Source organism: Fusarium phalaenopsidis (genome assembly GCF_050370095.1).
Source record: "Fusarium phalaenopsidis strain FUZ10S chromosome Unknown contig_32316, whole genome shotgun sequence".
Taxonomy (NCBI): Eukaryota; Fungi; Ascomycota; class Sordariomycetes; order Hypocreales; family Nectriaceae; genus Fusarium; species Fusarium phalaenopsidis.
The window spans coordinates 1,732,351-1,758,483 of NW_028145399.1; the positions used below are offsets into that span (position 1 = coordinate 1,732,351).

The window sequence follows — 26,133 nt, forward strand, 5'->3', positions numbered from 1 at the left end:
GAACAAGCGCGTCTCTGTACCTGATGCTATTCCTAGTATGCCTGCTCAACACGACAGCCCCGCCCCTGATTGCCATCTAATCCGTCCTTCTAGGCAATCATATTATGCATCAGGCCAATATTACTCCAACGAGTCAAGGAGAAGGTGCAGGCATCAAAAGGTAATAGTCCACGGGCACCTGTATCTCCAGCCATAAGCCGTCTGTGTCAGACATGTCAAGAGGCCGCCATCAAGACTATCCGCATACTTTCCGCCCTGCGCGAAGATAAAAGTATTGGTACGTTTAATTACAGGACTTGAAGAGCATTGTGTTGACATATGTTTAGCATTGTTTGGCTATTTCGATCTCGATGCTACCTTTTCGGCGGCGTTCGTGTTGACCATGATGGGCTTCGTCGAGGGAGACCTCCAAGAACCACCCGAAGGTCTCAAGCAAGCGGCAGAGATTCTCAAATACTTGTCCAACGCGGGAAATTCAGCAGCTCAGCGACGCTTGAACGATCTGAAGCAGTTCTGCCTTCACGTCTGGTCACCAACTAACATGACAGACGACTGGTCTTGGCTCAAAGAGGGAAGCGTATCCAGCCTCGATAATTCACCTGCGAACCGCCAGAACTTTTCCGGAGATGGCGGCAGCAACTCAAACTTACAGGCAGACGCCATGACGACCTGGGGACCGGCTGCGTGGATATCGTGGCAGTCTACGGCGACGGGTGGGGAGGACGCGGTGCATCTTGACTTTAGCGCGTCTGAGAACTTTCAGATGGATCTGAGTCATGAGGCTGGTGACATTTACTCTAGCTTCAACGATCCGACGCTGCCGTTGACGGGTGTGGATGATGTGGATTGGGCAGAGGTTGGCAAGATGTTTCACATGAGGAATATTTAGACGTGGCGTTGGAACGAAGCTATTTGTTTGAGGGAAAAGCCCTGTGTAGCTGCAAGATTTACGATGTTAATGATATAGGCACAATATGATACTGTTCGAGGGTTGGCCTTGGCTCATTCAATGCTATTCTCTACTAATTTTCTGAGTTCACAAGACCATATTATCCATGAATTTTCACGCCCTGACGAACCCCAAGCGCTCTGTGTGTGAACCGAGCTCAACGATAACGATTCCGGATACTTGGCCATGGCTGGTCAGATTGCCGATCGGCAAGTGGCCGCGGATGGCTGGACTACCGTCGGGTAGTTGACCCACGAACTGTAGCCTGACTCGTGATCTCACCTCACTGGTCCATCTGGTACGGATGGCTTCCAGAACATACATGACTGGATCACGGGAACGGGAACGGGGTGCAGTCTTGTTGATGAAAGGGCGTCCTTGGTATCTCGGCCCCTTATCCGTACTTCGCCCTTGTTCCTGTCGGCAAGTAACCGAAGGCTCCAACTTGGGGCTTCGCCGAACGATAATTGAGACATGCGCAGGGTTTCCCCGCGTGAGAGAGGGGTGTTTGTCAATGTTGGGTTCCTTCAAAACCCTGGTGCAGTTCTTGTGAGGCAATTGCCATTGCGAGTGGTTATGACGCTGGGGTTCACCATGGCTTCCTTACGACACCGTGCATCTCTATTGTCTTCTATCTCAAACCGATCGATTGCTTTACTGAGATCAACAGCGAACTCTCAGAGGCGCAATGTTGCCAACAAAACCCCTGTCTCGGCAACGCCACTGCCACCCCCTCACTCTCTCTTGCCAACGGGAATGCTCCTTAGATCGTTGCTCATTGCAACTGTCTCGAGCCATCATGCCCTTTTAACACCATCACTTGCCATTTTATCCTTCTTTTCCAAACCTCGGCTCGCTCTTTTCAGCGTGGAAAAGAACCCGCTGCTACATGCAATCTTCAAGTCAACACTGTACAGGCATTTCTGCGCTGGGGAGAATGTGGGAGAAGTCAAGACGACGATAAAAAACATCAAGAATATGGGATTTCGAGGCGTCATTCTTACTTATGCCCGCGAAGTTGTGGTTGACTCTTCGACGGAGCAAGAGGTTGGCGTGGGAGCTCTGGAGTACAAGGAGAAGGACGCGACCGAGCTTGAGAAAGAAGTTGCATTTGACGAAGGCATTCAGGCATGGCGAGATGGTGTGCTGGAGACTGCTTCCATGCTTGGAGAGGGTGACTTTCTGGCTCTCAAGTACGTGTAAAACCTATAATGTTCTCAACATCGACTGACAACTTCTTAGATTCACTGGCGCTGGGGCTAAAGTCACCGAGGCATTGGCAGCTAATAAACCTCTTCCAATTCAGATGCAAGATGCCCTTGAAGCTGTTTGTGGGCGGGCCATCAAACGCAAGGCAAGCATCCTAGTCGACGCCGAACAGCAGTTTGTCCAGCCTGGCATCGACGACGTTGCATTGAGTCTCATGCGCACATACAATCGAGAGCATGCAACAGTCTACAACACATATCAAGCCTATCTCAAGTCGACACCATCAACACTCCTGCGTCACTTGCACTTCGCCAAGGATCAAGGGTTTACTATTGGCGTCAAATTGGTGAGAGGGGCGTACATGGCCACGGAACCGCGGCATCTCATCAACGATACGAAGCAGCAGACAGATGATTCGTACGACTCAATTACGCAAGGGCTGTTGGAGGGGAGATATCAAGATCTGGAGCATGGTTCATCGGCTGGTTTCCCTCGACTTAACTTGTTTCTGGCAACCCACAACAAGCAGAGTGCGCTCAACGCATACCAAGTGCAGCAAAAGCGCTCTGAAGAGGGTTTGCCGCTGATCAAAGTGCAATATGGACAGCTGCTTGGTATGGCTGACGAGGTTAGTTGCACTTTGCTGCAACTTGGTGAGAAGGCGGGCCAGACATCCCCGGAGGTGTATAAATGTCTGAGCTGGGGAACGCTGGGTGATTGTATCTCGTACCTTCTTAGAAGGGCTGTGGAAAATCGGGATGCCGTTTCGAGGACAAAGACGGAGTATTTTGCTGTGAGAAAAGAGGTTTGGAGGAGGTTGAGGAGCACTCTCACATTTGGAATCGCGAATAGATAGTTTTGCTGCCTGTCATTGGCTTCATGCCCATTTCTATTATTTTCTTGCCTCTTCATCTGGATAAAACATTGTATGCGTGATGGAGAAAGCTCTCAAATATTTGTGACTGATTTTTTTCATGTCGTTTGCTCAATGCTGGCTATCTTGCTGAAGATCAGAGCAACACAAGGCAATTATCGTTTGACGGAGTCACGATGAATCGCCACATCTCTCATATATCACATGTCAGCATTGATGTTGAGAACCTGTTTCTGCTTCAAGTGAAAGGGAAATGACCCTGGACCATTCTCTACCATCTCATCGATATACCAGACAAGCATTCACAGGCACGAATGTGGAAACAATTCGCAAAGTACTGTAGGAACTGAATTGACTATTAGGCTCTATCTAAAAACCTTACCAAGCCTATCGTGTCCCCCTGTTTCGTTGCCGCCAAGTTTAAGACTCGTTGCTAGGGTACATGAATGCCTTTTGGGGGAAGAACTCCTCCTTGATCATCCTGGGGCTCGCAAAACGTCGCAGAGGGTCAGAGCTACCGGCCTTGTCGTTTGTACCCGAGGAACGGCCACCACCGAAGGATTGTTGACCGATAAGGGCAGCAGTTGTCTTGCAGTCTGTGATTGAAAGTAGAGGTTAGCAATACGTAAACAGATATCTGGCAGAACTGATTTGGGGGAACTTGCTGATGTAAAAGTTACCGGCGGAGTAACGCAACGCATCTTCTGCCTCACGAATGGCTGCTCGGCTCTTGGCAAAGATGGCCCCGGTCAGGGCTAAACCACCTCCGGCTTCATCAACCTGCTTTAGAATGGAACTCCATTGAGAATCGGGATAGACATAAACTGCAAATACGGGTCCAAAGATTTCCTCGTTGAAGAGTCTGTGGTCAGGAGAGTTGACTTGATACACAGTTGGCTTCACAAAATAGCCAATTGAATCATCATAGGTACCGCCCGCTAGCAGCTTGACTGATGGGTCGTTGTGGGCCGAGTCAATGATACCTTTGATCTTGTTGAAGGAGTGCTTGTGGATGACAGGCCCCATGAAAGCTTCGAGTTTCTTATCTGGGCTTCCGATGGTGATCTGTTCGACCTTGGATTTGATTCCTTTGAGGAATTCTTCCGCCCGCGACTCTGGGAGATAAACGCGAGAAGTAGCAGAACACTTTTGACCCTGATACTCAAAGGCGCCACGAACAGTGTGGTTTACGGCACTTTCAATGTCTGCCGAGGGATGGATAAGATGAAAGTTCTTTCCGCTGGTTTCTCCAACTACACGGGGAAAGTCCTTATACCTCTCCTCCGCAATGCCTTGTCCAATCTTGCCGTAAATCGATCGGAAGACCTTTGACGAACCGACAAAGTTGATGCCACCAAAGTCTTTGTGCTTCAGAACCACGTCTGTGATCTCTTCCGCGTCGCCGGGGAGGAATTGGATAACGTTTGGTGGCAAACCTGCTTCGAGGAGGATCTTGTACACGATGGCGCTGGCGTAGACGTTGTATTGGGAGGGTTTCCAGATAACAACGTTACCCATCAGGGCTGGGCCTGAGATGAGGTTGCCGCCGATGGCAGTGAAGTTGAAGGGGGATACGGCGTAGACGAAGCCCTCGATGGGTCTCCAGTCCATTCGACTGTGATAAGAGTTAGCAAGGGACAAGCCAAGTGTCTGTAAATTCGTAACATCCATACCTCCACATGCCATTGGTGCCTCGAGTTGGTTGCTTCTCGAGCAACTCGGCAGCATAGTTGCAGTTGAGCCGGAAGAAGTCTGCGAGTTCCGCAGCAGCGTCGATTTCTCCTTGCCAAATATTCTTTCCTTGCCCCAACATAGTCGCAGCAATCAACTCATAACGGTATTCAGTTGTAGCGAGTTCGGCTGCCTTTTGGAAGATAGCTGCCCGATCGACAAAGGGCGTCTCCTCCCAGCTCCTCTTAGCCTTGAGAGTTGCTTCAATAGCCTCTGACGTCTGTTGGCGGGATGCCATGGGATAGTTCGTGAAGATGGTTCCATGTTCTGAGGGCATGACTTGGTCGAGAGACTTGGACGTGGCTTGGATGCTGCCATTATAGAAGACGTCAGATCGGACGGGGAGTTGCGAGCGGAGCTTGGATAAGGCCTCTTCAAGCTTCTTCCGTTCAGGGGAGCCTTTCCTGTATTCTGGCTGTTGCGGGTCAGTCAATTTTCCAGGGAATGCTGATGATCACTCACGTTGGGCTCATTCCTGGGATCAGGAAGTCTGAACAGTGCTGTGGCATCGGCTCTCCTCTGGACTGAAGTGCTGAATGGCGCAACTCGGAGTCCGCGAGGGAGTGTCCGGCCTGCACGGCCAACACTCATTCCGAGAGCTCTGGTGATGGGCATTGTAAAGGATGATTGATCAGCCCGGAAGACGCAATGGTCGTTGCATCTTGCTAAGAGCTTGAATCCATGACAGCCATTTATTTCCAACCGACATGAGGTACCGCCCGCGGGCGGATACGTGGGCGGAAGAGTGCCGAGAGTTAGTCGACTAAAGGGCCGGCAGTTTGCCGATGGCGCCCAGCCGACACACAACGACTTCTCCCCGGGCGATATCCGTTGGCGGCTCTTGTGACAAGTCTAGCCTGGAGCCGGCATATGAAAAAGCAAGTCTACCAGAAACGGCGTATTGAACCCCATCGTCTTTCAAGACACTGAGACGGATGATAGCCGTATTCTGCCACTAGTGTCTGAGGCATTCACTTACACAGAGCTCATCGATCAGGGAGGACGGAGCTCTGCCATGCTGATAGTGTTCAATCTCAGGCACAAATCTCAACCAATAACATCCGGTATGGTGTAGTGGCTAACATTTCGCGCTCTCACAACCTGAGGGATTAAGTACCGCGGAGCCCAGGGTTCGATTCCCTGTACCGGAGAACATTTTCTTTTGCCGGTGAGCCATCTTTTTACTGCGGTTGATGGCTCACGACTTTCTGGCCTGTGACCAACAGCTCATGAATTGAGTAGTTCCTGAGCTGCATCGAGGCCTTTCTTACTATTATTGAGTCCTGGTTAAGCAATGACTCCTTGAATGCATCTCCAATTACAGGACTCGAGTGATAGAGCACGTAACTGTTTTATGCGATGACCAACCAAAGCCTGAAGGGAGACGATTCTTATCTATTTAGACTGTCTGCCGTGCGCGATTTATATGCCCTCATCGTAAAAAACACGGCTGACTATTACAGCTTGGGGGCTGAAGGAGGTTGGATATCTGACAACTCCAGTGTCTCTCCCAGCCGCCAGCTGACGCTTCCTCCCCAGTTGGTGTCATCCTGGCTGGCCTTGGGATCCTTCCACTTCCATCTAGCGATGGATTGATCGCCCTCTTCGAGGAGTTTCTTGACCCAGGAACCAAAGATAGGGAAGAATTTGAATCCGTGGCCTGAGTCACCTGTGAGTAAGACCAGTGATTCTGAGGTTCGAGGAACAAAGTCGATGATGAAATCTGAGTTCAGCGTGTCGGCGAACCAACATAGAGATTTTTTGACCAGAGGCCGATCTGCCAAATCTGGGAGAGTCTCGGCAAGAAGCTTCCTCATCTTGGCTTCGTCATGCGCAGGGACAAACGCGCTGTCTTTGAGTGACTTGGGGGCATGAGAAAAGCCAGTCTTTGGATCCGTGTTGATGTAACCACCGCCCATGGGGCATATCTTGAGGAGATTTGTCTTTGGGTCTGGTTCAAAGTAGAAACCGAGGTCCCTAGCATATGTGATGGGGATACCTCGAAGAGCAGAAACCTCTTCGTCGGATAGGTGGACGTGGGCGACGGACCAAGATTTGGCGACGACTTGGGTTCCGATCTCGGGTACCAGCTTGGTGGCGGCAGCACCGACAGCCACGATGACCAAGTCCGCTGCGTGGAAACGACCGGTACCAGTCTTGATGCCAGTTGCTCTTCTTCCATCGGGAGTCTTCTTATACACAATCTCGGAGACTGCGCCTTGGGGACCGAGGAAGAACCTCACCCCACGAGCCTGCGCCTCTCGGTACGCAGCCGTCAAAGCAGCTCCAGAGTGTGCATAGCCATCGAAGCTGTTAAAGTAACCGCTCCATCCTGGAAACGAACCAGTGTACTGCCAGAAGCGCTTCTGGATATCTCCATCTCCGCTGAATGGAAGTACGTGATCCTTGAGCTGAGGATGGGCGTCGGCTGCAGCGCGGAAGCGACTCAAGGTTGCTGTAGCTTCCTCGGGTGCATTGCCTGAGACGCAATGGATGAATCCAGTTTGATGGAAGAAGGGAGCGTAGAAGGGCGCCTTCCAGGCGGATATTGCTTGCTGGGTAACATGTGTGTTAACATTTGCTAGATGGGGGAAATGGTAAATGACACTTACAATGGTGAGCTCAGTCCAAAAGGGATCCTCATACTCTGCCCTGACAATCTTGTTGAGATCATTGGCTGCAGAGTAGCGAGGAGGGATCTGGTCATCCTGCTCATAGATTGAGATATTGGAGAACCCTGCTTCAGTCAAATGAAGCGCCGTCGAGAGGCTAAAGGCGCCGCCGCCGACGATGGCAATCTTGCTAGACTTTGAGATTGTCATGGTGAGGTACAAAAGACTCGAGTATAGAGTGTATAGCTGAGGAAGCAGGTTGATTCCCTGGAACGTCACCGGCTGCTGTGATATAGAACTGGAGTTTGGATAACTGGCGGATAAAATCCGAGCTGCTCGGCTGATAGCCGAGACACTACAAGTGATGATTATTATTCTTCAGTGCCTAGAATGGCAATAGTTGGCGAGACGTTGAAGACGGGATGGGTCCCGAGAAGTATCGGCCGCGAAGCCGGGATTGTCTTGATGATATATGCATTGAATAATGATTAGTCCAGTTTGACTTGAGAGCGTATACTTTCACCCATGTCGAACCAGTCGGTAGCGAGATAGCCCTGAATAAGTTTGGCTTTTAAAGTAACGTGGTTGGAAATAGAGTCGTGATGGTGGGCATAGTCTCTCTGGTTGAGCCTGAGCGAGGGCCCCATTACTGATATAGCGGGAACCGCCTTCGCTCATGTTCAATATCAGGGCTAGGATAAAACCAATTGGTTTGCTTGATGATCTAAGATGGGAGAAAATAGTTTGAGTTGAAACTGACAGGACTATGGGTTGGGGCATTCCAGTGGAGCCCAAGAGGTAGATGCTTTATCAAGCAAGTCTCAAGTATCAAAGCTTGCTCTATTGAGTTGCAACATTTGTCTGAATTTTTGAATGTCTTGACTCTTTATAACTAGCTAAATTATCTTACTGCTCATCATCGACGACTCTCTCTAAATACAAGGAGCGCCACTGAACCCAACATGGAACCGTATAGGGTATGACGGCTTCGTACTTCAACCTGTAATAATGAAGATTCCAGAGTTGAAATGGATTCGAGCTGCACCTTTAATACCTCATGTTCTTGTCAGCTGAGCGCTTCAAAGCCTCATTTTCTGAGATCATTGCTGCTTAAACAACGACCAATATTTCGAGCCTCACAGCCTGCCTCATTAGCCCAGAGACTAGACATGCAATGAGGCTGTACGCATGATGCCGGCGGCATGAATCTTCACCCTATACTGCTCGCCAAGACTTTTTATCTCGAGTAGAGCCTCAATGTTGCATGCTGGTAAGTGCGGATGGGTTAAAATTCAAGTCTATTTAATGCTGTGCTTATCCCTCCGGGTTCTGTTTCAAAGTAACTCTATCATCCCCTTCGACAGTCACCATAACACCCCTTACGAGCGTTAACCTACACTAAAATGAGCTCAAGAACAGTTTATCATAACCCCGCGGATGTAAGCAGATCCAATCCCGAAAGAAACCAGAGCTAATCAATGTAGTACCCCAAAGTGGGAGAGAGTGCCATCTTCACATCGCTCAACGGCATCTGGGTTATAACCAGTATCAGCGGTGCTTACTGCGAAGCTCGTTCCCAAACACCTGGGGTCGGATCCAAGATGGTCCCTTTGTCCAACATTACTCACAGACTGCACTACACGGGATGAGAGCTGCTCTTGTGTCCTGGAGGGTTGTACATGAAGTCCTCCGTCACGGTGAGATTGTGGTGGGAATGGTTTAGAAACAGTATGAGTGTTTTATATACCTAGAGACATTCATCAAAATTCATAACTGCGTACTGGGTGTATCCCAATCCCTCTCATCATCATCAGCAACACCTCCAATCTCTCATGTCGTAATCATCATGCCCACGTAATAATGAACTCCATGCTCTGGCCGGGTATGCACTTGGTACCTGGCGCAACATGCATGACGACCGACCAGGTACCAGAAGCGCATCGTTGGAAGGATGTACCTCCCTTGTGGCAGTTCCAGTATCCTTCTGGCTTGCAAGCTGTGCCGGGAGTAATGGTGCCAGTGACACCGCTGGTAGGTACTGGCGGGGCTGTCGTTGTCGTCTTGCGAGTTGTCGACTTGAGGGTTGTTGACACCGGAACAGTGACAAAGATGCCGCCGGGTCTATAATTACTCATGTTAGCGTAGTTGAAAACAGAAATTTGCGGAATAGACTCACTTCGTGGTAGTTTTCACAGGAGCCTTTGTCGAGGACGGCTTCGTCGTTGTAGTCTTCTTGGTCGTAGTCGGAACAACAGCTGGTTTGGTAGTGGTAGGAATCACAGCTCCAGGACCAGCTGGACACTGGCCGACCGGCGCCTTCGTGTTGGAAGAGGTTATAGAGACATCAGGTCCAGGGTTAGGAAACATGAGATCCGTCATCTCGGTGGTTCCGCAGCCATTTCCGACATTGGCGACAAACATGGCAGGACGCTTGCTCATTGGTGTCGAGGGCGTGCCCTTTCCTGCCTTGACGGTGATGGCGGCGCAGTTCATGTACATTTCGCGGTTGCCGATCTTGTTGAACCAGGACCAGGCAAAGAGGGCGACTCCGGCGGGTGTGTCGATCGGCAGGGTGAACATGAAGGATTTCGAGGGTGAAAGGGGGCAGTTTCCGATGTAAGACTGGATGACGGTCCAAGTTTTGCCCTTGTCGAAAGAGAGTGAAGCCTGGCAACTGCCGCCACCGTGATCTGCGCCGCCGGCGATGGTCATGTTGTACTGCTGCCCGGCCTGCCAGGTCGCAGTGGGTGCACCGGCCGCGGTGCCCAAGAGGGAGTGGTATCCTTTGCAGGGAAAGTTGCTCCCGTCGGCAGCGAGGGGAGAAGTCATGCTGTAGTCAATGTCCCATCCTGAATTCGGGTTGTACTTGCTCTTGAAAGGAGCAGGATAGGTCATCTCCATGTGGGCTTGGGCTAGGCCAGCTAGTCCCAGGATGGCGGCGAAAGCGTTGAAAGCTTTCATGTTGTCGTAAAGGTGAGTGTACTTCTGTAGGCGTGAACAAGTTCTGAAGGCTGTGTGTTCAGGTTGTAGTCGGCTTGAGTCGTGAGGATGTGTGGTGAGAAGTCCATGGTTGGGGAGTCTCTCAATCACTCTTTATAGTCTTGGAAGCGTCTCATTCTCGCGTGTCAAGTGAGCAACTTGTGACGGAACTAACGAAACCTGTGGGTTCCTTAGCCACGTTGAGGCTCTGAATGTGTTGCGGGCTAGAACGTGTCTGTTGTGGGGAGGGCTCAGAGGCCTCGTCAGTAAGTGAAGAAGAGACTTTGATTTCTCATTCCAGCCACATGATGGACTGATAGGAGATGCAAGGACAATTGAAAAGTGATCATGGGAACGCAAAAGCAATGACATTTCAGCCATTGATGGTGATGGCAGGATGTAAGACAGAGGTTGGCGACAATGTCGGCAGAGGCTGAAAATGACACGGCATGGCGATGGACACTTGGTTTGTCTCAGAAACTGGTCAGTGGGCATACCCGGAGAACAGGTAAATGCCAAGCGAGAGCATTTATTTTAAGTATCATTGGTCTCGATCTAAAGACTAGAATTCAATAGTGGCCGTTTGCGACACCGGATTCTGAACATGTGCCTGGGAGTGACAGCGCCACGCGTCGCAGCAAGAGACAGTCTGCAAGGGGCTTGTTCCTGAGAACATCATTCCAGAATCCCATGGTTTTGGAGACGGGACAAAGTCTTTGTAGTGGCTGAGTAGGAGAAATGGTGTAATCTGCTGGAATGCTGAAGGGGTGGAGAGTTCGGAAGGGGGGCGGGATCTTTAGTGGCCTCGACCGTTGTGCCCTGGTAAAGTTGGTCTGGATGCTTCGTTATCCGTTATACGTTTTGGACATGAATCTAGATTGCCATCACCTTCGGTAGCAAAGTGCTCAACATCTGCATCGTCTACAGATGTGCTGGATTGAATATTGTTAGATTAGCGACTACGTAGGCGAGATTGTGAGTGATAAAGAGAACAATGCGGGTCAATAATTGAGTTAAACATACCACCGAGATCGAGAAACTAGCAAGGACTGCAATCCTGAAAAAAGAACGCAACGTGATAATTGGCCGCGGGTCTTGGCCAGGACAGGTTTCGTATGACTTCACTTGATTCAGCGGTTAAATCCCGCACGATCGCGCAGACGGTGAAATCGACCATGACCTCACCGGAAAAGATTGATATCGGATCCTCAGCTGGGGCTGCCTTGGTCTACAAGGACGTCGCCTGGCTAGACGTTGTCCAAGAGCAGATCCGCATACTGCACCTTGAGCCTGGATGGGGCTCTGCTCCTATCTCCTGCACTATCCATCGCATTTCTCTGGCTTCTGATCCGCCTCCGAAGTATGAGGCGCTCAGCTACACATGGGGTGACCCCAAGGTTACCCGGGAGATCATTGTGAATGGCTATCTAGTTAATGTCACCTTCAACCTCTACTCGGCACTCTATCGTCTTCGTCAGCCCGAAGAGATGCGTGTCTTGTGGGTTGATGCGCTGTGCATTAATCAGACTGATGTGGATGAGCGTGGTCAGCAGGTTGGGTTAATGGGAAAAATTTATTCCATCTGCGACAACACCGTCATCTGGATAGATGAGCCGCCATTCGAGACATGGCCGGCGCATTGGTTCGGCGATGAGAGGGACCATCCATCACTGATATGGCTTGGGAACGAATTTGTCTATTACTCAACATTACAAAAGCCAGCTGACCCGGCTTCCGTCGACATCATCTTCCACGTCTTTGCCAATCTGAGGCTTATCCAAGATTCACATCTCTTTGAACAGCCGCTATTCACAGACTTGACCGGAGAAACGTTCGCGTATCCGCCAGACTATAACTATTACTGCTCCATGATGGCGCAGGCTTTGGCTCCATTTGCAGATAGTCCGTGGTGGACGAGGATCTGGGTGAGTTGTGTCTATGCGTGACAGACCAGTTCTAACATGAACAGACAGTTCAAGAATGCATTCTTCCCCAGAGAGCAACATTCATATACGGCCCTGTCTCTATCGAACTGTCTTTCATGCTTCAAGCATTTTCCGCTTTGAGTCGTCATATGCTGGCAGACTGTTGCAGTACAACGGGTGCGCAGACGAACTCAGAGCTGATGCCCCATCTTCGCAAGCTAGGCCTCGCCATGAGGCCTATTGACCAACTCAGAAGCGAGCGCAGAGAAGGACCCGAGATTTCTCTCTGGACGGCCCTGGGTGTTACTCGGTCTCGCTTCGCTACCGATGATCGGGATCGTGTCTTTGGCGTGCTCGGCCTTGTTAACTCATGGATGAGAGAACCCATTACGCCGAATTATAGGGCCAAGACTGAGGAAGTCTTCACACTGGCAACCCTTGATGAGGTACTCGCAACAAATAGTCTATCGCCTCTACATTTTCCGCTGCAAAAGGATGTCTACCCAGATGTTCCTTCGTGGGTTATCGACTGGACCGCTGGCAGTAACGTTTCACTTCGGCTAAATGTGTATCAATGGACCCAAGGACATTATCTTCAATTTTACGTGTCGCATAAGCAACCATCGCACGTCGTGGCTCGGGACAACAACCGAGTGCTCGAAGTCAAAGGCCGTCAATGCGATCGAGTTGCCCTTGTTGGACCGACATGCAAACACGGATTACCAAAAGATAAGCGAAGCGTATACTGCCAATGGTTCAAACTCTTTGAGCTTGATAGCAACCCTTCAAGGCTGTACAAAACCGGCGAGCCCTATTTTGATGCTTTCTGGAAATGTCTTTGTTGGGATCTTGTCCTTTCTGTGGATGGACCTGCTGAAAAGGCTCATTTTAGGAGATTCAAGGGAACTACGGATAGCTACGAGGCTTTTGTGGCCTTTGCTCCAGTATCACCGTACTCGGTATTCCATCCGGAGGGTCTTTCTCCAGAGGATCGAGAGGCAGCTGTGCGCTTTGATCCAAGGTTTGACATTGACCAATATGCTGGGACGAGGGAGCACACGCCCGAAACTTTCATCACAGAGCAGTTGATAGGAGGCATAACTCTAAATACGGCCATGTTTATGACTGAGTCCGGGTACCTGGGACTGGGACCAGCAGAGACGCAGGTTGGAGATGAGGTGTGGTGCTTATTCGGTAGTTGGATGCCTTTTGTGCTAAGGCCGACGGAGAAGACCCGGGAGGTCGTCGCTGGAGAGGGAGAAAAGCCGTTGTATTCGGTCATGGGGATCTGCTATGTACACGGGGCAATGGATGGTGAGGTTGCCGATGATGAGAATCTACCTATCGAGACGGTATACCTTGCTTAAGCCGTTAGTTTCTAGACGTGATTGGCCCGTGAAATAAGTGTCATCATCTAATACATTAAAATATGCATGATTGCTACTTGGAAAGACCAGCCTTCTTTTGCCAGCAGAGATCGGCCTGTAACCGTGTTATGCTCCATGCAGGCCGGGTATCTAGCCGCTCCTCGGCCATGCCCCGAGAACCAGCCAAAGGCCGTCACCATTGGCACGGCTGCACCCCGACGCCATTCTATCGACTCTGCCCCACCGAATGATGCGGATCTTTATGTACAAAACACTCAACTGGTTTATCATTGTCAGTGAGGGGGTAAGCTGGTCTCCGTCTTCGACTCTGGCCACTCACTGTTCGCTTCAGGAGCGTTTCGCAGAAGCCATGAATTCCGACACGGCCAAGAATATCGCCGCCGGGACCATGGGAGGCGTCGCTCAGGTCATGATTGGTAAGTTAAAGGCTCAACCTGGCCGAAAGCCTGTCTCCGTGCACTGACTTACCCAGAATAGGACAACCGTTTGGTATGGCCCGGAACCCTGACCGAAGTGTCTTCAAGATGCTGATATAACAACACCAGACATTGTCAAGGTTCGACTTCAAGCAAGTGGCGGGAATGCCTTGACTGTTACCAGAAACATATGGCGCCAGGAGGGACCCTTGGCCTTTTACAAGGTAAGCCCTCTTTGGCTTGGTAGCCTATGGAAGTATCCTTCTAATTGCTTTCTAGGGCACCATACCACCGTTACTTGGAGTCGGCGCTTGCGTGAGTCAACGAGAGACTCTCAACGGCCCTTGCTGATCAACAAGATAGGCCAGTATCCAATTCGGCGCATTTCACTTTTTCCGAGAGCTATTAGAAGAAAGAAACAGGAATTTACAGAGGAACACTGATGGAACATTATCCTTCGGCCAATTCTACTTGGTGGGAGGCGCTGCAGGCCTGAGCAACAGCGTCCTGTCTGGCCCAATTGAGCATGTGAGGATTCGCCTCCAGACTCAACCCCACGGCGACAACCGTCTCTACACAGGACCTGCCGACTGTGTTCGAAAGATATGGGGACATTCAGGTATTGGTGGCATCTACCGAGGCCAAGTAGTCACGATTCTCCGCGAGTTTCACGGTTTCGGCGTCTGGTTCGCATCGTACGAAGGTCTCGTCCAAAAGGTCATGGAGCTAGACCAAAAGCCTCGAAGTGAGATTCCAAGCTGGAAGTTTGCGCTCTGCGGCGGTATTGCCGGAGAGCTCATCTGGCTTTTGACGTATCCGCTGGACGTGATCAAGAGCAAGATGCAGACCGACGGGTTCGGGGCTGAGCAGAGGTATAAGAATATGCGCGAGGCTTTTCGAGTGACGTGGAGCAGCGGAGGAGTCGCTGGTTTGTTTAAGGGGATTGGACCGACGTTGCTTCGAGCGATGCCTGTTTCTGCTGGGACATTTGCAGTGTAGGTGATGCTCTATATCAGCAGTAGAGAGAAAAGGCTAACCGAGGACAGAGTTGAAATGGTACGCAAGGCGCTTGCGTAGAGAAGATTCAGGAGCATAGCTGAAATGCCCATGTCATGCTTTGCCTGTAAGATGTGTTAGCTCATGTGTTGAACTTGGAAGATTACTCGAAAGTTTCCTGATGAATTGCCTCGCAGAGTGATGAAGAAACTTGGAAAGCAGGTCTTGGGACGGAAAAAATAGATGGCTTAACTGCGACGCATCCGAAGACCAGAGACCGCTCCCGAAGGCAATACTCTCGGCTGACCGGATATCGCCCCCCTCGGATGTCGCCCTCGGATCTCGTAGATCGGGAGGTGGGTCATGTGGATTCCGGGGTAGCGCAGATGCTAAGCTGGGATATTGGGAATAGACTCGTCGTAACTAACTTTGCAAAGGGGCGGATTGGATCATGGGCCTGAGGAGGGCCGCAATTCCTCAATGATCCCGACCATCACGACATCGAGTTGGCCATCAAGATATAAACCTCTTGTCTCGGCATCAATTCAGTCAACAACAGACACAGCAACTCCCATCAGCCCTTCCAACTCATCACCAGTCATGGGGATCTTTACCAAGTTCCGTCTCTTTAACAGGAGGCTCGCCCTCGCTTGTATGCTCATTGCCGTGTCGACTTTCAACTATGGCTTTGACAACCAGGCGTTTGCGAGTACACAGGCCATGGACCCGTTTGAGAAGCAGTTTGGCCATTGGGATGAGAAAAAGGGGGCGTACGCTCTTGAGCCGTACTGGCTCTCGCTGTTCAACAGTCTCAACTACATTGGCTTTGCCTTTGGTGAGTAAACTTCAGTGTCAATCTCCCCGCAAACCGCTTGCTGATTTAGTGCCAGGAGTAATTGCGGGTAGTTTCATCTCGGCTCGCTGGGGTCGAAGGTGGTGCATGTTTGTCATGAGCGTTTATGCTCTTGGTACAGCTACCATTTCTGTCACGTCTTTCCACCGTGAACAGATTATGGCAGCTCGTATTCTCAACTATGTCTATGTCGGCATGGAACTTGGCGTCGTTCCAACCTTCCAGTCTGAAATTGGTACGTGAGACTTTGCATAAACGCAGAATCCTTCTAACAGGACCATCCAGTCCCCGCTCAAGCCCGAGGCTTCATGGTCGGCTCATACCAGCTCAGTCTCGCAGTGGGTGGACTCGTCATCAACAGCGTTTGCTTCGGCACCAGCTTCCTCCCCGACAACCGCGCATGGAGAATTCCTCTCGGCTTGTTCTACATCGTCCCTACAATCGTTGTGGCGGGTATCTGGTTTATTCCCGAATCACCCAGATGGCTTCTGCGCAAGGATCGCGTTGAAGAGGCGTGGCAGAACCTCCGCAAGCTTCGAGAAGGCGCCTTCACTGAAGAACAGATTGAAGCAGAGTTCAAAGAACTTCGTACCTCTCTCGAGCAAGAGGTTGAACAGGGTCGCTTCATTGAGCTGCTTCAAGGCAACAACCTCAAGCGAACGGCTATCGTTATCGCTGTCAACTTTCTGATGCAGGCCAGTGGTCAAGCTTTCGTGTCGCAGTACGGTGCTGTGTACGTCAAGATGCTTGGAACCATTAACCCATTCGGCTTCAACCTGATCACGGCAAGTGTCAACATTGTTACCTTGACTTGCATTCTCCTCTGGACGGATGTTATTGGTAGACGGTATGTTTCACCCATCAGACTACTAGCCATCTGCTAACCGAACAAGTATCCTGATGATCGCATCTTCTTGCACAATGTTCGCAGCAATGACCACCATGGGAGGCTTGGGTATTGAGAGCCCCGTCGCCGACGACAGAAAGAAGGGTGTCTTGGCCATGATGGCACTGTTTGCCTGTGGCTTCTCAATGGGCTGGGCGCCGCTGAGCTACGTCGTCACAACCGAGATTTCGGCTCTTCGACTTCGTGATCTTACCTCTCGAGTTGGATTCACCACCAACGTCATCATGAAGTGAGCCACCGTAACACTTCTCTGGTCATCGATGCTAACGAGTGCTTCTAGCTTCACCGTCAACTTCATCATCCCGTACCTCATCTACGACCAGTATGCCGGCTTGAACAGCAAGGTCGGCTTCATATTTGGCGGCCTCATGGCGGTAGCTATCGTCTTTGTGTACTTCTGCGTTCCGGAGTGCAAGGGCAAGACGCTGGAGCAGGTTGACTTTTTGTTTAACCAGGGCGTTCCGATCCGAGACTTTGGCAAGACGGATGCGGCGGCCATGATGCAGTCGGTCTTGGAGGAGGAAAATGGTAAGAGGCACGACTCTGATGTCGAGAAGGGCTCTGTTGTGGTGGGGCCCAAGCACGATAACTGAGGCTCAGACCACAGATTGCCGCACCAGGTAGCCAGATGAACAACGGTTTTAGTCCACGGTATTTTGAGTAGATGCATAATTTATTACTGCTCTGATCCTATGTAATGAGGCACATTTGCATCTGTATAGGCATTAAGCTGCAGGTCGAAAGGATCCATGGGAAACACCATGTCATGCTCTCCAAAGACTACATCCGCAGAGTTGGTCAAGTCATAGTTCATTAGATCATAGCCAAGCGGCTGCCCCGAGCCGCTTTGATTCGATGAAAAGACGTCCTGACTGTCAACGGGTAGAGAAAAAGGCCAACTCCCTTGAGTTAATGGATCAATGGGCGTTGTTGATTGTATATCCTCTGCAGTCGGCGGCTCATCTTGGTTTGACTCTGGGGGATTGACAGCTGGATCCAGCTCCTCTTCATCGTCTGGGGCGTAAGCGTGTTTAGACCTCCGGTGTAGCTTCTCCTGAAGTCGAAGATTGCCTGTTGGCGGACTGCGAAACGTGTCAGTAGAGGGGCGAATCACGGGGGTTTCTTGGACTTGCGGTGATTCTGAAGACCCTGACCTTGCACCCAGCCTTGGGATAAGCTTCTCGATGTCGGATATCTGAGTCATCAGTAAGTTGTCTATGTCGCTTGGAGTGATAGCCTACACATGAAGCAATCCAGTCAACCCCTGTTTGGATCCGTGACACAATAAACAAAGCATCTGTCAACTTCTCTTTCACGACCGGTAGTGAGTCATCTCCATGAGCCGGAAGCAAAGAAGCAAGGTGATCAATGATCTTGACGGATTGATAAGTAACCACTGCCAGCGTGGGCGTCTCAAGGCGACTGCTTGTCTCGAGATGGCGAATCTTGGACCACAAGTCGCAGGAGCTCAGTGCGCTCTGTAAGCATCGCCGTTGGCAGTAGTCGATGTATTCTCTGGGTGTCTGCGCCGCAGCTTCTGGGGAAACGCATTCTCTTATGCCGGGGATCAGGAAGCGGTGCAGGTCGCAGCGACAGCTAAAGAGGAGAGTGTGCAGTATTGTGTATGCGCGTGCCTCATCAGAATGGCACATGAGCATGAGTCTGTTGTCGTTCAGCTGCAGCTCTTCCGGTAACGACTCTTCAAAAGACGCAAGCTCCAGGTCAAGCGATCGTAGCTGTCCTCGGCTGTGGTAGGGACTAGAGCCATCCAGAATTACCCGCCTGGTGTATCTTGGACCTGTTAACACTGACGCTGTTGAGGATTGTGTATTGAACATACCTCAACACTCTATCACGGATATCGTACAGCCGCATCAGGCAAGCCAGAGAATTCAGGTCAGTTGCCGTCTCACCTTTGCTACGCAAAAATGATGACCGAGATTGCAGCCCAAGCTGAAAGTTGTGATAGCTGCTTGGCAGTCGAATGTGCATCCGTTGTGTTGGACAGACAGTCAAATCCTCTATTCCGCCAGAAAAGACTTTGTCGGTGGCGTAAATAGACCACATCAAGCGACGTAGACACTCTTGCTTCACAGGGTCCATAGCCGGGCGCTCATAATTAAGCCTTTTGGTGAATGCCACCCTGGCTGCGATTGAGATGAGCACCCACACGTCCCCGGTGAAACGCAGCGAGGAGAGAAACTTGACAGCGAGCATCAACGCCTGAAGCTTGGGTATAGACATGTCGCCCAGGTGCCCGACTAGTTCGTTCTGGACTTGCTTCATCCAGGAATATGCCATTGGATGGGAAGCTGGCGTGTGCCTGAGCCCTGCTGCGCAAATGGCTTTGAGCAGAGTCTTGTCTAGCTTTCCTTGACTCCATTCAGCGATTGTGGTTGCTCTATGAAGAAAGACACAGTCGGCAATGTCGGATTTGTCAAAGTAGGCATCCAAGTGTTGTCGGACGGCGTCCCTGTCCTCAGCTTCAAATAGGCTTGGCGAGTGTTAGTAGTGCTCACTATTACACAGCCAATACGCACCGAAGTGAATCATCGCCTGTAATGCCAGACATGCCAGCCGGTGTCAATTGACTTGGTACCGACCCATGATCGGTCGGCGGAGGACTAACAGGCGAAGCGAAAGCCTCTACTACAGCCTCCGACTGAGGAATGCCCCCATCACCAAACAGACACGCCTGGCCATGAGACCGGCATCGGTCACAGGGATGAGTCCCGGAACACTTGACCTTTGCGCTCCGACAAGAGACGCAAGCCCGGAGGATGCGACGCCTCTTGATCCCGGCCTGCGTCAAGTCTTGACCTCGGCTGTTACCAAACGACTCGGTTGTGTTGCTTGGCAGGTAGCTGCAAGCCAAGTCTAGACGCTCACACCGCACACATCCCGTAGTTCGACGGTCGCATTTGACCTGTGTTGATCATCAGCGGGGAACCATGCGCTAGAATGCGGAGGTGTCAAACCAACCTTTCTCGCGCGACACTGTCTGCACGCGGGCTGCTTAGCCGGCAATGAGGACCCAGGAGAATGGTTCAATGAGTCTGGGCGATTCATCTCGGGCAAGGGCGAGATCCGAGCGAGTTCCAGGATGTAAGGGGATGTGGTTCGCGGGGGCGGATCTTGTTATGAAACTTTGGCTGAATGCGGAGCACGCAAGTCTGGGGTCAGATGGCGTACAGCGAGATCCGACTAGACGCCGAGGGCGAGATCCGAGGGTGTTCGGGTGAGGCCGACAAATCAGAGGCGGTTCCGTAGACAAGTTCCTTGTGCTGTGGACAGCTTCCGAGATTAATATGAGCCTCACTGTTTGCTCTCATCATCTTCATTGACTTTCTAGACGACTCAAGACACAATGCCCTTCTCGCACAGCATTCCTCCAAAACCCTTGCCCCTGCAGGTCGCCTCTAAGAATGGAGGCGACAAGCCAAACTACATCATCTTCATGCCTGACCAGCTGAGATACGACTCCCTCGGCTGCACGACAGGTCCTGACTCTGGCATCAAGACACCAAACATTGACGCCTTTGCTGCCCGAGGAAGTCTCTTTACCAACTGCTTCACACAAGCCTCGGTATGCTCGCAATCACGATGCAGCATGTTTACGGGGACGTATCCGCACGTCAGTGGACATCGCAGCCTTGAGAACCTCATCAAGCCCTGGGAGCCAAACATTTTCCGGAGTCTCAAGGAATCGGGTTATCACGTTGCATGTCTTGCTCCGCGAGGCGATACGTTCGCACCCACAGTCACGGAGCTCAGCGTCACAGAATATGGCTTCCTCGAAACACCAGAATATGTACCCAAGTTTGGAGGAGGCGAGCGCGAAATCGATGAGAGTATTTGGGGACGACTGTTTTATCGAGGCCTAAGAGACGCGGACAAGGCCATGGATTATGATGAGGCTGTCGTGAGATCAGCTTTGACTTGGCTGGACTGTCCTCCGACCGACAAGCCTTGGGTACTTTTCATGCCTCTGATCTTCCCTCATTGTCCTTTTCAAGTTGAGGAACCCTTCTTTTCCATGTACGACCGAGAGAAGATTACCAGCATTGAAGCCACACCGGACAAGAAGACGGGGTATGAACCACGGTACATGAAGTCTATCAGAGAGCGATATGGTACACACCGTGCAACTGATGAGATTTGGAAAGAGATCAAGGCTACTTACTACGGTATGATCTCACGACTTGATGATCAGTTTGGCCGCGTCATGAAGCGCGTGGATGAGTTGGGAATTTGGAAGGATACCGTCACCATGTTCTTCACTGATCATGGAGAATATCTCGGCGATCATGGCCTTATCGAGAAGTGGCCTTCTGGTCTATCTGAGACTCTGGTTCATGAGCCGCTCATTGTCGGAGGTGCAGGATTACCAGAGGGGAAGAAGATCAACGCTATGACAGAAATGGTTGATATTGTCCCAACCATGTTGGAAATTTCGGGGATTGGCGAGTCGTTCTCCCACAACGGACTCTCCTGGACTCCTCTGCTCTGCGGTGATGCTACAACACACAAGCAATATGCCTTTTCTGAAGGTGGCTTTTTAACGTCAGAAGAGCCTATACTCGAGCAGGCGCCCTACCCATACGACCTAAAGGCCGGTCTACAGCACGAAGATACAACCCTGGTTGGAAAAGCCATCTCCTTGAGAGACGAGACCTGGACGTTTGTGTATAGGTTGTATGAGCCGTCAGAGCTCTATCACCGACAAAACGATCCTCACGAGCTACACAATCTGGCCGAAGATCCAGATCACAAGGAGTTGGCAGACAAGTTTGAGAAGGCTACTCTGAAGTGGCTTTTGCAAGGAGCCGATGTGATGCCTTGGACGGCAGATCCGAGGTTTCCGGAGGTGAAGCTGAAGAGTCCGCGAGAGCAGATGCAAGAGCGGTTGAAGCAGGTTCGGAGTGACTGAAGGCTTGTGAAGTTGGAAGTTGGCCTGGACGCGGGGTCTTTTTTACGCTGGTAGAAGGCCCAGGAAGAGTTGACAATTGTTAGTGGGAGTATAGAAATCTTTTCCACTTAGCTAGGCCTATGGTAGACCTCTGTAGAGCTTTAACCAATGTGTTCTTTGTTATAGTTGAAGCCCGGCCCTTGATGGGTTAACTGAGCCAGAAGATCGTAGAGCTTTAACATAGATATTGTGCCCTACTATCGACTTTCTTTTATGCTGAAGATAAAAGTGCCTGAGATCCCCGTCTAATCCTATAGAAATAAGGTAAAAGGGATTATGAATGAGAAATAGTTTTGAAGTTTTGTATCTCCATTGGAAGATTTTATCAAACCGTCCAGCTCATCAAGTTTGAGATGTGTAGCATCCAGACGATCAAGTGTGCAAAAGGTTCTGGGAAAGTATTTGATTTCAAAGTGTTAAATTGCTAAAAGCTGACTGTAAACTGCCTCGATCTTGTAATGTCTAAGAAATGTATGCCTCAACCTCAATCTCGACAATCATACCCGGAATACCCAACTCCGTAACACCAACACAAGTCCACGTCGGCTGGTGATCAGGCATCCATTTGCGAAACTCCTCCACCATAAGATCAAACGATCCAGAAAGAGAAATATGGAAGCTCTTTACAGAGTAGACATCTGCCCAGCCCTTTGCGCCGGCATCCTTGAGGTTCTTTTCGACGTTTTTGAAGGCAAGGTCAATCTGGCCTTTCAGGTCATCTTTGTCAATGTTGCCCTCGGCATCCCAGCCGCCTTGGCCGGAACACTTGACGATGTTGCCGACGCGCACGGCTTGGGAGTAGGAGTAGAGCTTGTTGTTGGTCTTGCCGACGCCTTCGTAGTTGAAGTAGTTGAGGGTTGACATGATGGCTGGGAGATCTGCTCGAGTCTTAGTGATGTAGGTAGTCAAAAACGGCGATAAAACCCACAGGCTAAGTGTGGTAAAATTATTTGGAATATTTTTTGAGCAAAAAATCCAAGAACAGAATGAGATGAGACTGCCGTTCAACAGTCTTGGATGCCATTTTATCTATTCCAGAGCAACACCTGATCTCCCCCCCAACATCTTGGCATCAGTATCAACAAAGCCTATCACTGGACTGTAAATTCTGCCAAGGACTGCCATTGCAGAGTGATTATCGTTGTGTCACGGATGGCCATGAAACATTCCTGATCGAGAATCGGCTGTGCCAGGCTGATCCCCGAGGATGGTCATGATATCTACCCCTTGCTTTACCCCGCCAGATGCCGAGAATAAACTTGGCTCGCACAATCGACATATTAGGACACTTTATCCGAAGGGGTAGTTAGTAACGTCATACCAATGTGGCCATCTTTTTTCGCGTCTATTGAAAGCACGAAAAAGTTGCCTATTTGCGTTTAGTTTCAAAGATAAAAGAGACGGCCACGCCAAGATGACCCCACCACGGGAGAGATAGTCCATCCTTGATTACCCCTCAGTATGGCCTCAAAAGTTTCCTATCTCGAACATGCATATGTACTACCCCGTCTTTGCGGGCAATAACTCGTCCGGGTGGGCGTGACTGCATCATGTCTCGTGATCTATTCTCCGAGTCAGCTACGCATCACATTCCGATATAAATTGGACCCCGCAATCGATCGTGACCTTGTGTCCTCTCAACTCAAGATACCCAATTCACATCATCACCATGGCGTCGACTACTCAAATCACTCTGCCTAATGGCAAGAAGTATGACCAACCGACTGGTCTCTTTATCAACAACGAATATGTTGCTGCTTCTGGTGATGAGTTTGTGGTGACAAATCCAGTGTAAGCCCCTCAAATTCTCACGGTGAATACGTGCTCACAAGCGGCAGAACCGAGGAGGAGGTCATCAAGCTCAAGGGAGCTTCCACCGAAGATGTCGACAAGGCAGTTTCAGCAGCCCGAAAAGCATTTGAGGGAGAATGGTCGGAGCTTGCTGCCGTGGATCGAGGCGCATTTCTCTACAAGATTGCCGATCTGATTGATCGCGACCGTGAGCTCATCGCCGCTATCGATGCCTTTGATAACGGCAAGGTGTGTATCTCCACATTTCTCGCAAACATGCCCAACTGACGCATCAATATCACAGCCCTTCAGCGCGGCTCTCGCTGGCGACTTGGACGAGTCGTACAACGTGTTCCGCTACTACGCCGGTGCTGCTGACAAGATCAGTGGCCGCACTATCGAGACCTCGCCCGCCAAGCTGGCATACGTTCTCCAAGAGCCTCTCGGTGTTTGCGGACAGATCATCCCCTGGAACTTTCCCTTCATGATGCTTGCATGGAAGATTGCCCCCGCCTTGGCCTGCGGTAACACTGTTGTGCTCAAGCCTGCCGAGCAGACACCGCTCTCAGCTCTATACTTCGGAAAACTGGTGATCGAGGCTGGTCTGCCAGCTGGTGTTGTCAACGTCCTGCCCGGTCTTGGACCTCAGACTGGCAAGGCCATTGCTGGTCACATGGGTATTGATAAGGTGGCCTTTACTGGCAGCACAAACACCGGCCGCGCTATCATGAAGGACGCTGCGAACAACCTCAAGAACATTACCTTGGAATGTGGAGGCAAGAGCCCTTCCATCGTCTTTGCCGATGCAGAGCTCGACCAGGCCGTCAAGTGGTGCCACTTTGGAATCATGGATAACAAGGGCGAGGTATGCTTTTGCTGTCTCAGCGTTTTGTGGCCAAACTGACATGAAGAATAGGTCTGCACATCTACATCAAGAATCTACGTGCACGAATCCATCTACGACGAGTTCCTGACCAAGTTTGTCGAGGTCACCAAGGAAAACGACAAGATCGGAGCTCCATTCGAGGAGGCCACCGTTCAGGGACCCCAGGTTTCCAAGGCTCAGTACGACAAGGTTGTTTCGTATATCGAGGAGGGTAGAAAGTCCGGAGCCAGGCTTCTCTACGGAGGAAGCAAGTACGGTGACAAGGGTTATTTCTTGAAGCCCACCGTCTTTGCGGATGTAAGTGATCTTCTGGTTGACCTCGTGCACTACCGCGATTACATGCTGACGGCAATGATAATAGGTCAGCGAGGACATGAAGATCATGAACGAAGAGATCTTCGGCCCCGTCGTGTCTATTGCTAAATTCTCTACTGAAGAAGAGGTCATTGCCAAGGCCAACGATACTTCCTACGGTCTCGCCGCTGCTCTCTTCACAGAAAAGGTGTCTCGAGCACACAAGGTCGCCAGAAAGCTGCAGGCCGGCATGGTCTGGATCAACTCTTCTGGCGATTCACACTTTGGTATTCCTTTCGGTGGATACAAGTCTTCGGGTATTGGACGAGAGCTGGGTCAGTACGCTTTGGATGCGTATACTCAGTCCAAGGCTGTTCACGTGAACCTCGGCTTTGAGCTTTAGGGGAGCGATATGAAATTTGTAAAACTTTGGCAAGGAGATATATAGATATAAGCATACTGATTAATTGCCCTGAACGACGTCATTGCCTTGAGAATTGTGTAGATTGGCGCCCTATCGACCGACCAGAAACCAGATGACCTTGAAGATGCGAGAAAGGTTGAGCAATAACTGTGCCAATACCTTGGTAGATGACCCAACATATGTTTCAAGAACGTTCCCAAAAATCTGAAGCCTGTAAAAACCGTAGGTTGTGGTGCTTTTGGCACTGGGTTTCCAATACCGACATGCGTCAAGATCTGAGTTCCAGCTATTATGGTGAATGACTTCTTTGAAGGCGTCATCAAGTTTACAAAAGAAGTCCGCAAGACGTAATGCTTGAGAAAAGATGGGTGATTTCACATCCAGGGCGAACAGTCCAGATAGAAGAATGACCAATCGCTCTAGTTCATTGCCGCTCTTGATGACAAGTGGGACGAAATCAAATTCCTCAGCCAGAACTCAGAAAATTGCGGACGCCCTGAAAGATCCAGGCAAAGCGGGACCCTTTAGAAAGCATCTGGCTGCATCATTACTGTTCTTGACATCAGAAAATTTGATCTGGGAGGGAGATGAGCTGACGCCAATACTCCCTTGATGTCCTGACAGCCCCCTGAACCCGTGACCCCCCGAACCCGTGACTCCCACAACGACTAAGAGCCTCAGGGATGAGAACTCAAGGAAGACTCTGAGCTCAATGCGATAACGACGCAAAAATTGAAGGAACTCTGAGGCTCTGGGGGGAGAAGCGGTCGGGTGTGAGGCCGTCTTTTTTGCAGGTTTTATACATGGGAACTGATGACTGGAAACCTGTCCTCTGCCAAAACCTTGTTTTTTTTTTCGCATGTCATACGCATGTTTTGATTCTTTCCTGCTGCGTGAGTTGCTTGAAGGTTGGTGGCTGCATGTGTTGAT

At 50.5% G+C, this 26,133-nt stretch overlaps 11 protein-coding genes and 1 non-coding gene across 12 annotated transcripts; 8 read left to right on the forward strand and 4 right to left on the reverse strand.

Annotated features, from left to right (window-relative positions):
* Positions 1 to 255: 255 nt before the first annotated feature.
* Positions 256 to 889, forward strand: LRP88_12094 (uncharacterized protein; the record flags this gene model as incomplete). The annotated part of the gene is made up of 2 exons (XM_083248502.1): positions 256 to 271; positions 327 to 889. The coding sequence occupies 2 exons, from the start codon at positions 256 to 258 to the stop codon at positions 887 to 889; spliced, it is 579 nt and encodes a 192-aa protein (XP_083095932.1).
* A 1,038-nt stretch (positions 890 to 1,927) lies between these two features.
* Positions 1,928 to 3,382, forward strand: LRP88_12095 (FAD-linked oxidoreductase-like protein; the record flags this gene model as incomplete). Its single annotated transcript, XM_083248503.1, has 3 exons — positions 1,928 to 2,142; positions 2,192 to 2,786; positions 3,341 to 3,382. 3 exons carry the CDS (start codon positions 1,928 to 1,930, stop codon positions 3,380 to 3,382), a joined length of 852 nt encoding a protein of 283 aa, XP_083095933.1.
* A 70-nt stretch (positions 3,383 to 3,452) lies between these two features.
* LRP88_12096 (uncharacterized protein) lies at positions 3,453 to 5,378 on the reverse strand (the record flags this gene model as incomplete). Its single annotated transcript, XM_083248504.1, has 4 exons — positions 3,453 to 3,628; positions 3,680 to 4,647; positions 4,706 to 5,178; positions 5,226 to 5,378. 4 exons carry the CDS (start codon positions 5,376 to 5,378, stop codon positions 3,453 to 3,455), a joined length of 1,770 nt encoding a protein of 589 aa, XP_083095934.1.
* A 445-nt stretch (positions 5,379 to 5,823) lies between these two features.
* Positions 5,824 to 5,914, forward strand: LRP88_12097. Its single transcript has one exon. It is a non-coding gene; the product is annotated as a tRNA-Glu (tRNA).
* Positions 5,915 to 6,220: 306 nt separating this feature from the next.
* On the reverse strand, positions 6,221 to 7,585 carry LRP88_12098 (NAD(P)/FAD-dependent oxidoreductase; the record flags this gene model as incomplete). The annotated part of the gene is made up of 2 exons (XM_083248505.1): positions 6,221 to 7,318; positions 7,376 to 7,585. 2 exons carry the CDS (start codon positions 7,583 to 7,585, stop codon positions 6,221 to 6,223), a joined length of 1,308 nt encoding a protein of 435 aa, XP_083095935.1.
* Positions 7,586 to 9,205: 1,620 nt separating this feature from the next.
* Positions 9,206 to 10,336, reverse strand: LRP88_12099 (uncharacterized protein; the record flags this gene model as incomplete). Its single annotated transcript, XM_083248506.1, has 4 exons — positions 9,206 to 9,264; positions 9,315 to 9,496; positions 9,552 to 9,589; positions 9,656 to 10,336. The coding sequence occupies 4 exons, from the start codon at positions 10,334 to 10,336 to the stop codon at positions 9,206 to 9,208; spliced, it is 960 nt and encodes a 319-aa protein (XP_083095936.1).
* A 1,193-nt stretch (positions 10,337 to 11,529) lies between these two features.
* Positions 11,530 to 13,646, forward strand: LRP88_12100 (uncharacterized protein; the record flags this gene model as incomplete). Its single annotated transcript, XM_083248507.1, has 3 exons — positions 11,530 to 12,279; positions 12,328 to 12,374; positions 12,449 to 13,646. The coding sequence occupies 3 exons, from the start codon at positions 11,530 to 11,532 to the stop codon at positions 13,644 to 13,646; spliced, it is 1,995 nt and encodes a 664-aa protein (XP_083095937.1).
* A 250-nt stretch (positions 13,647 to 13,896) lies between these two features.
* LRP88_12101 (mitochondrial carrier domain-containing protein) lies at positions 13,897 to 15,160 on the forward strand (the record flags this gene model as incomplete). Its single annotated transcript, XM_083248508.1, has 7 exons — positions 13,897 to 13,950; positions 13,999 to 14,083; positions 14,145 to 14,156; positions 14,213 to 14,307; positions 14,363 to 14,398; positions 14,447 to 15,078; positions 15,130 to 15,160. The coding sequence occupies 7 exons, from the start codon at positions 13,897 to 13,899 to the stop codon at positions 15,158 to 15,160; spliced, it is 945 nt and encodes a 314-aa protein (XP_083095938.1).
* A 519-nt stretch (positions 15,161 to 15,679) lies between these two features.
* Positions 15,680 to 17,432, forward strand: LRP88_12102 (uncharacterized protein; the record flags this gene model as incomplete). The annotated part of the gene is made up of 5 exons (XM_083248509.1): positions 15,680 to 15,914; positions 15,970 to 16,167; positions 16,218 to 16,779; positions 16,898 to 17,068; positions 17,120 to 17,432. The coding sequence occupies 5 exons, from the start codon at positions 15,680 to 15,682 to the stop codon at positions 17,430 to 17,432; spliced, it is 1,479 nt and encodes a 492-aa protein (XP_083095939.1).
* Positions 17,433 to 20,206: 2,774 nt separating this feature from the next.
* Positions 20,207 to 21,769, forward strand: LRP88_12103 (alkaline-phosphatase-like protein; the record flags this gene model as incomplete). The annotated part of the gene is made up of 1 exon (XM_083248510.1): positions 20,207 to 21,769. The coding sequence occupies one exon, from the start codon at positions 20,207 to 20,209 to the stop codon at positions 21,767 to 21,769; it is 1,563 nt and encodes a 520-aa protein (XP_083095940.1).
* A 501-nt stretch (positions 21,770 to 22,270) lies between these two features.
* Positions 22,271 to 22,672, reverse strand: LRP88_12104 (Endoribonuclease L-PSP/chorismate mutase-like protein; the record flags this gene model as incomplete). Its single annotated transcript, XM_083248511.1, has 1 exon — positions 22,271 to 22,672. The coding sequence occupies one exon, from the start codon at positions 22,670 to 22,672 to the stop codon at positions 22,271 to 22,273; it is 402 nt and encodes a 133-aa protein (XP_083095941.1).
* Positions 22,673 to 23,477: 805 nt separating this feature from the next.
* LRP88_12105 (aldehyde dehydrogenase domain-containing protein) lies at positions 23,478 to 25,182 on the forward strand (the record flags this gene model as incomplete). The annotated part of the gene is made up of 5 exons (XM_083248512.1): positions 23,478 to 23,599; positions 23,647 to 23,848; positions 23,904 to 24,464; positions 24,516 to 24,782; positions 24,847 to 25,182. The coding sequence occupies 5 exons, from the start codon at positions 23,478 to 23,480 to the stop codon at positions 25,180 to 25,182; spliced, it is 1,488 nt and encodes a 495-aa protein (XP_083095942.1).
* Between the last annotated feature and the right edge of the window lie 951 nt (positions 25,183 to 26,133).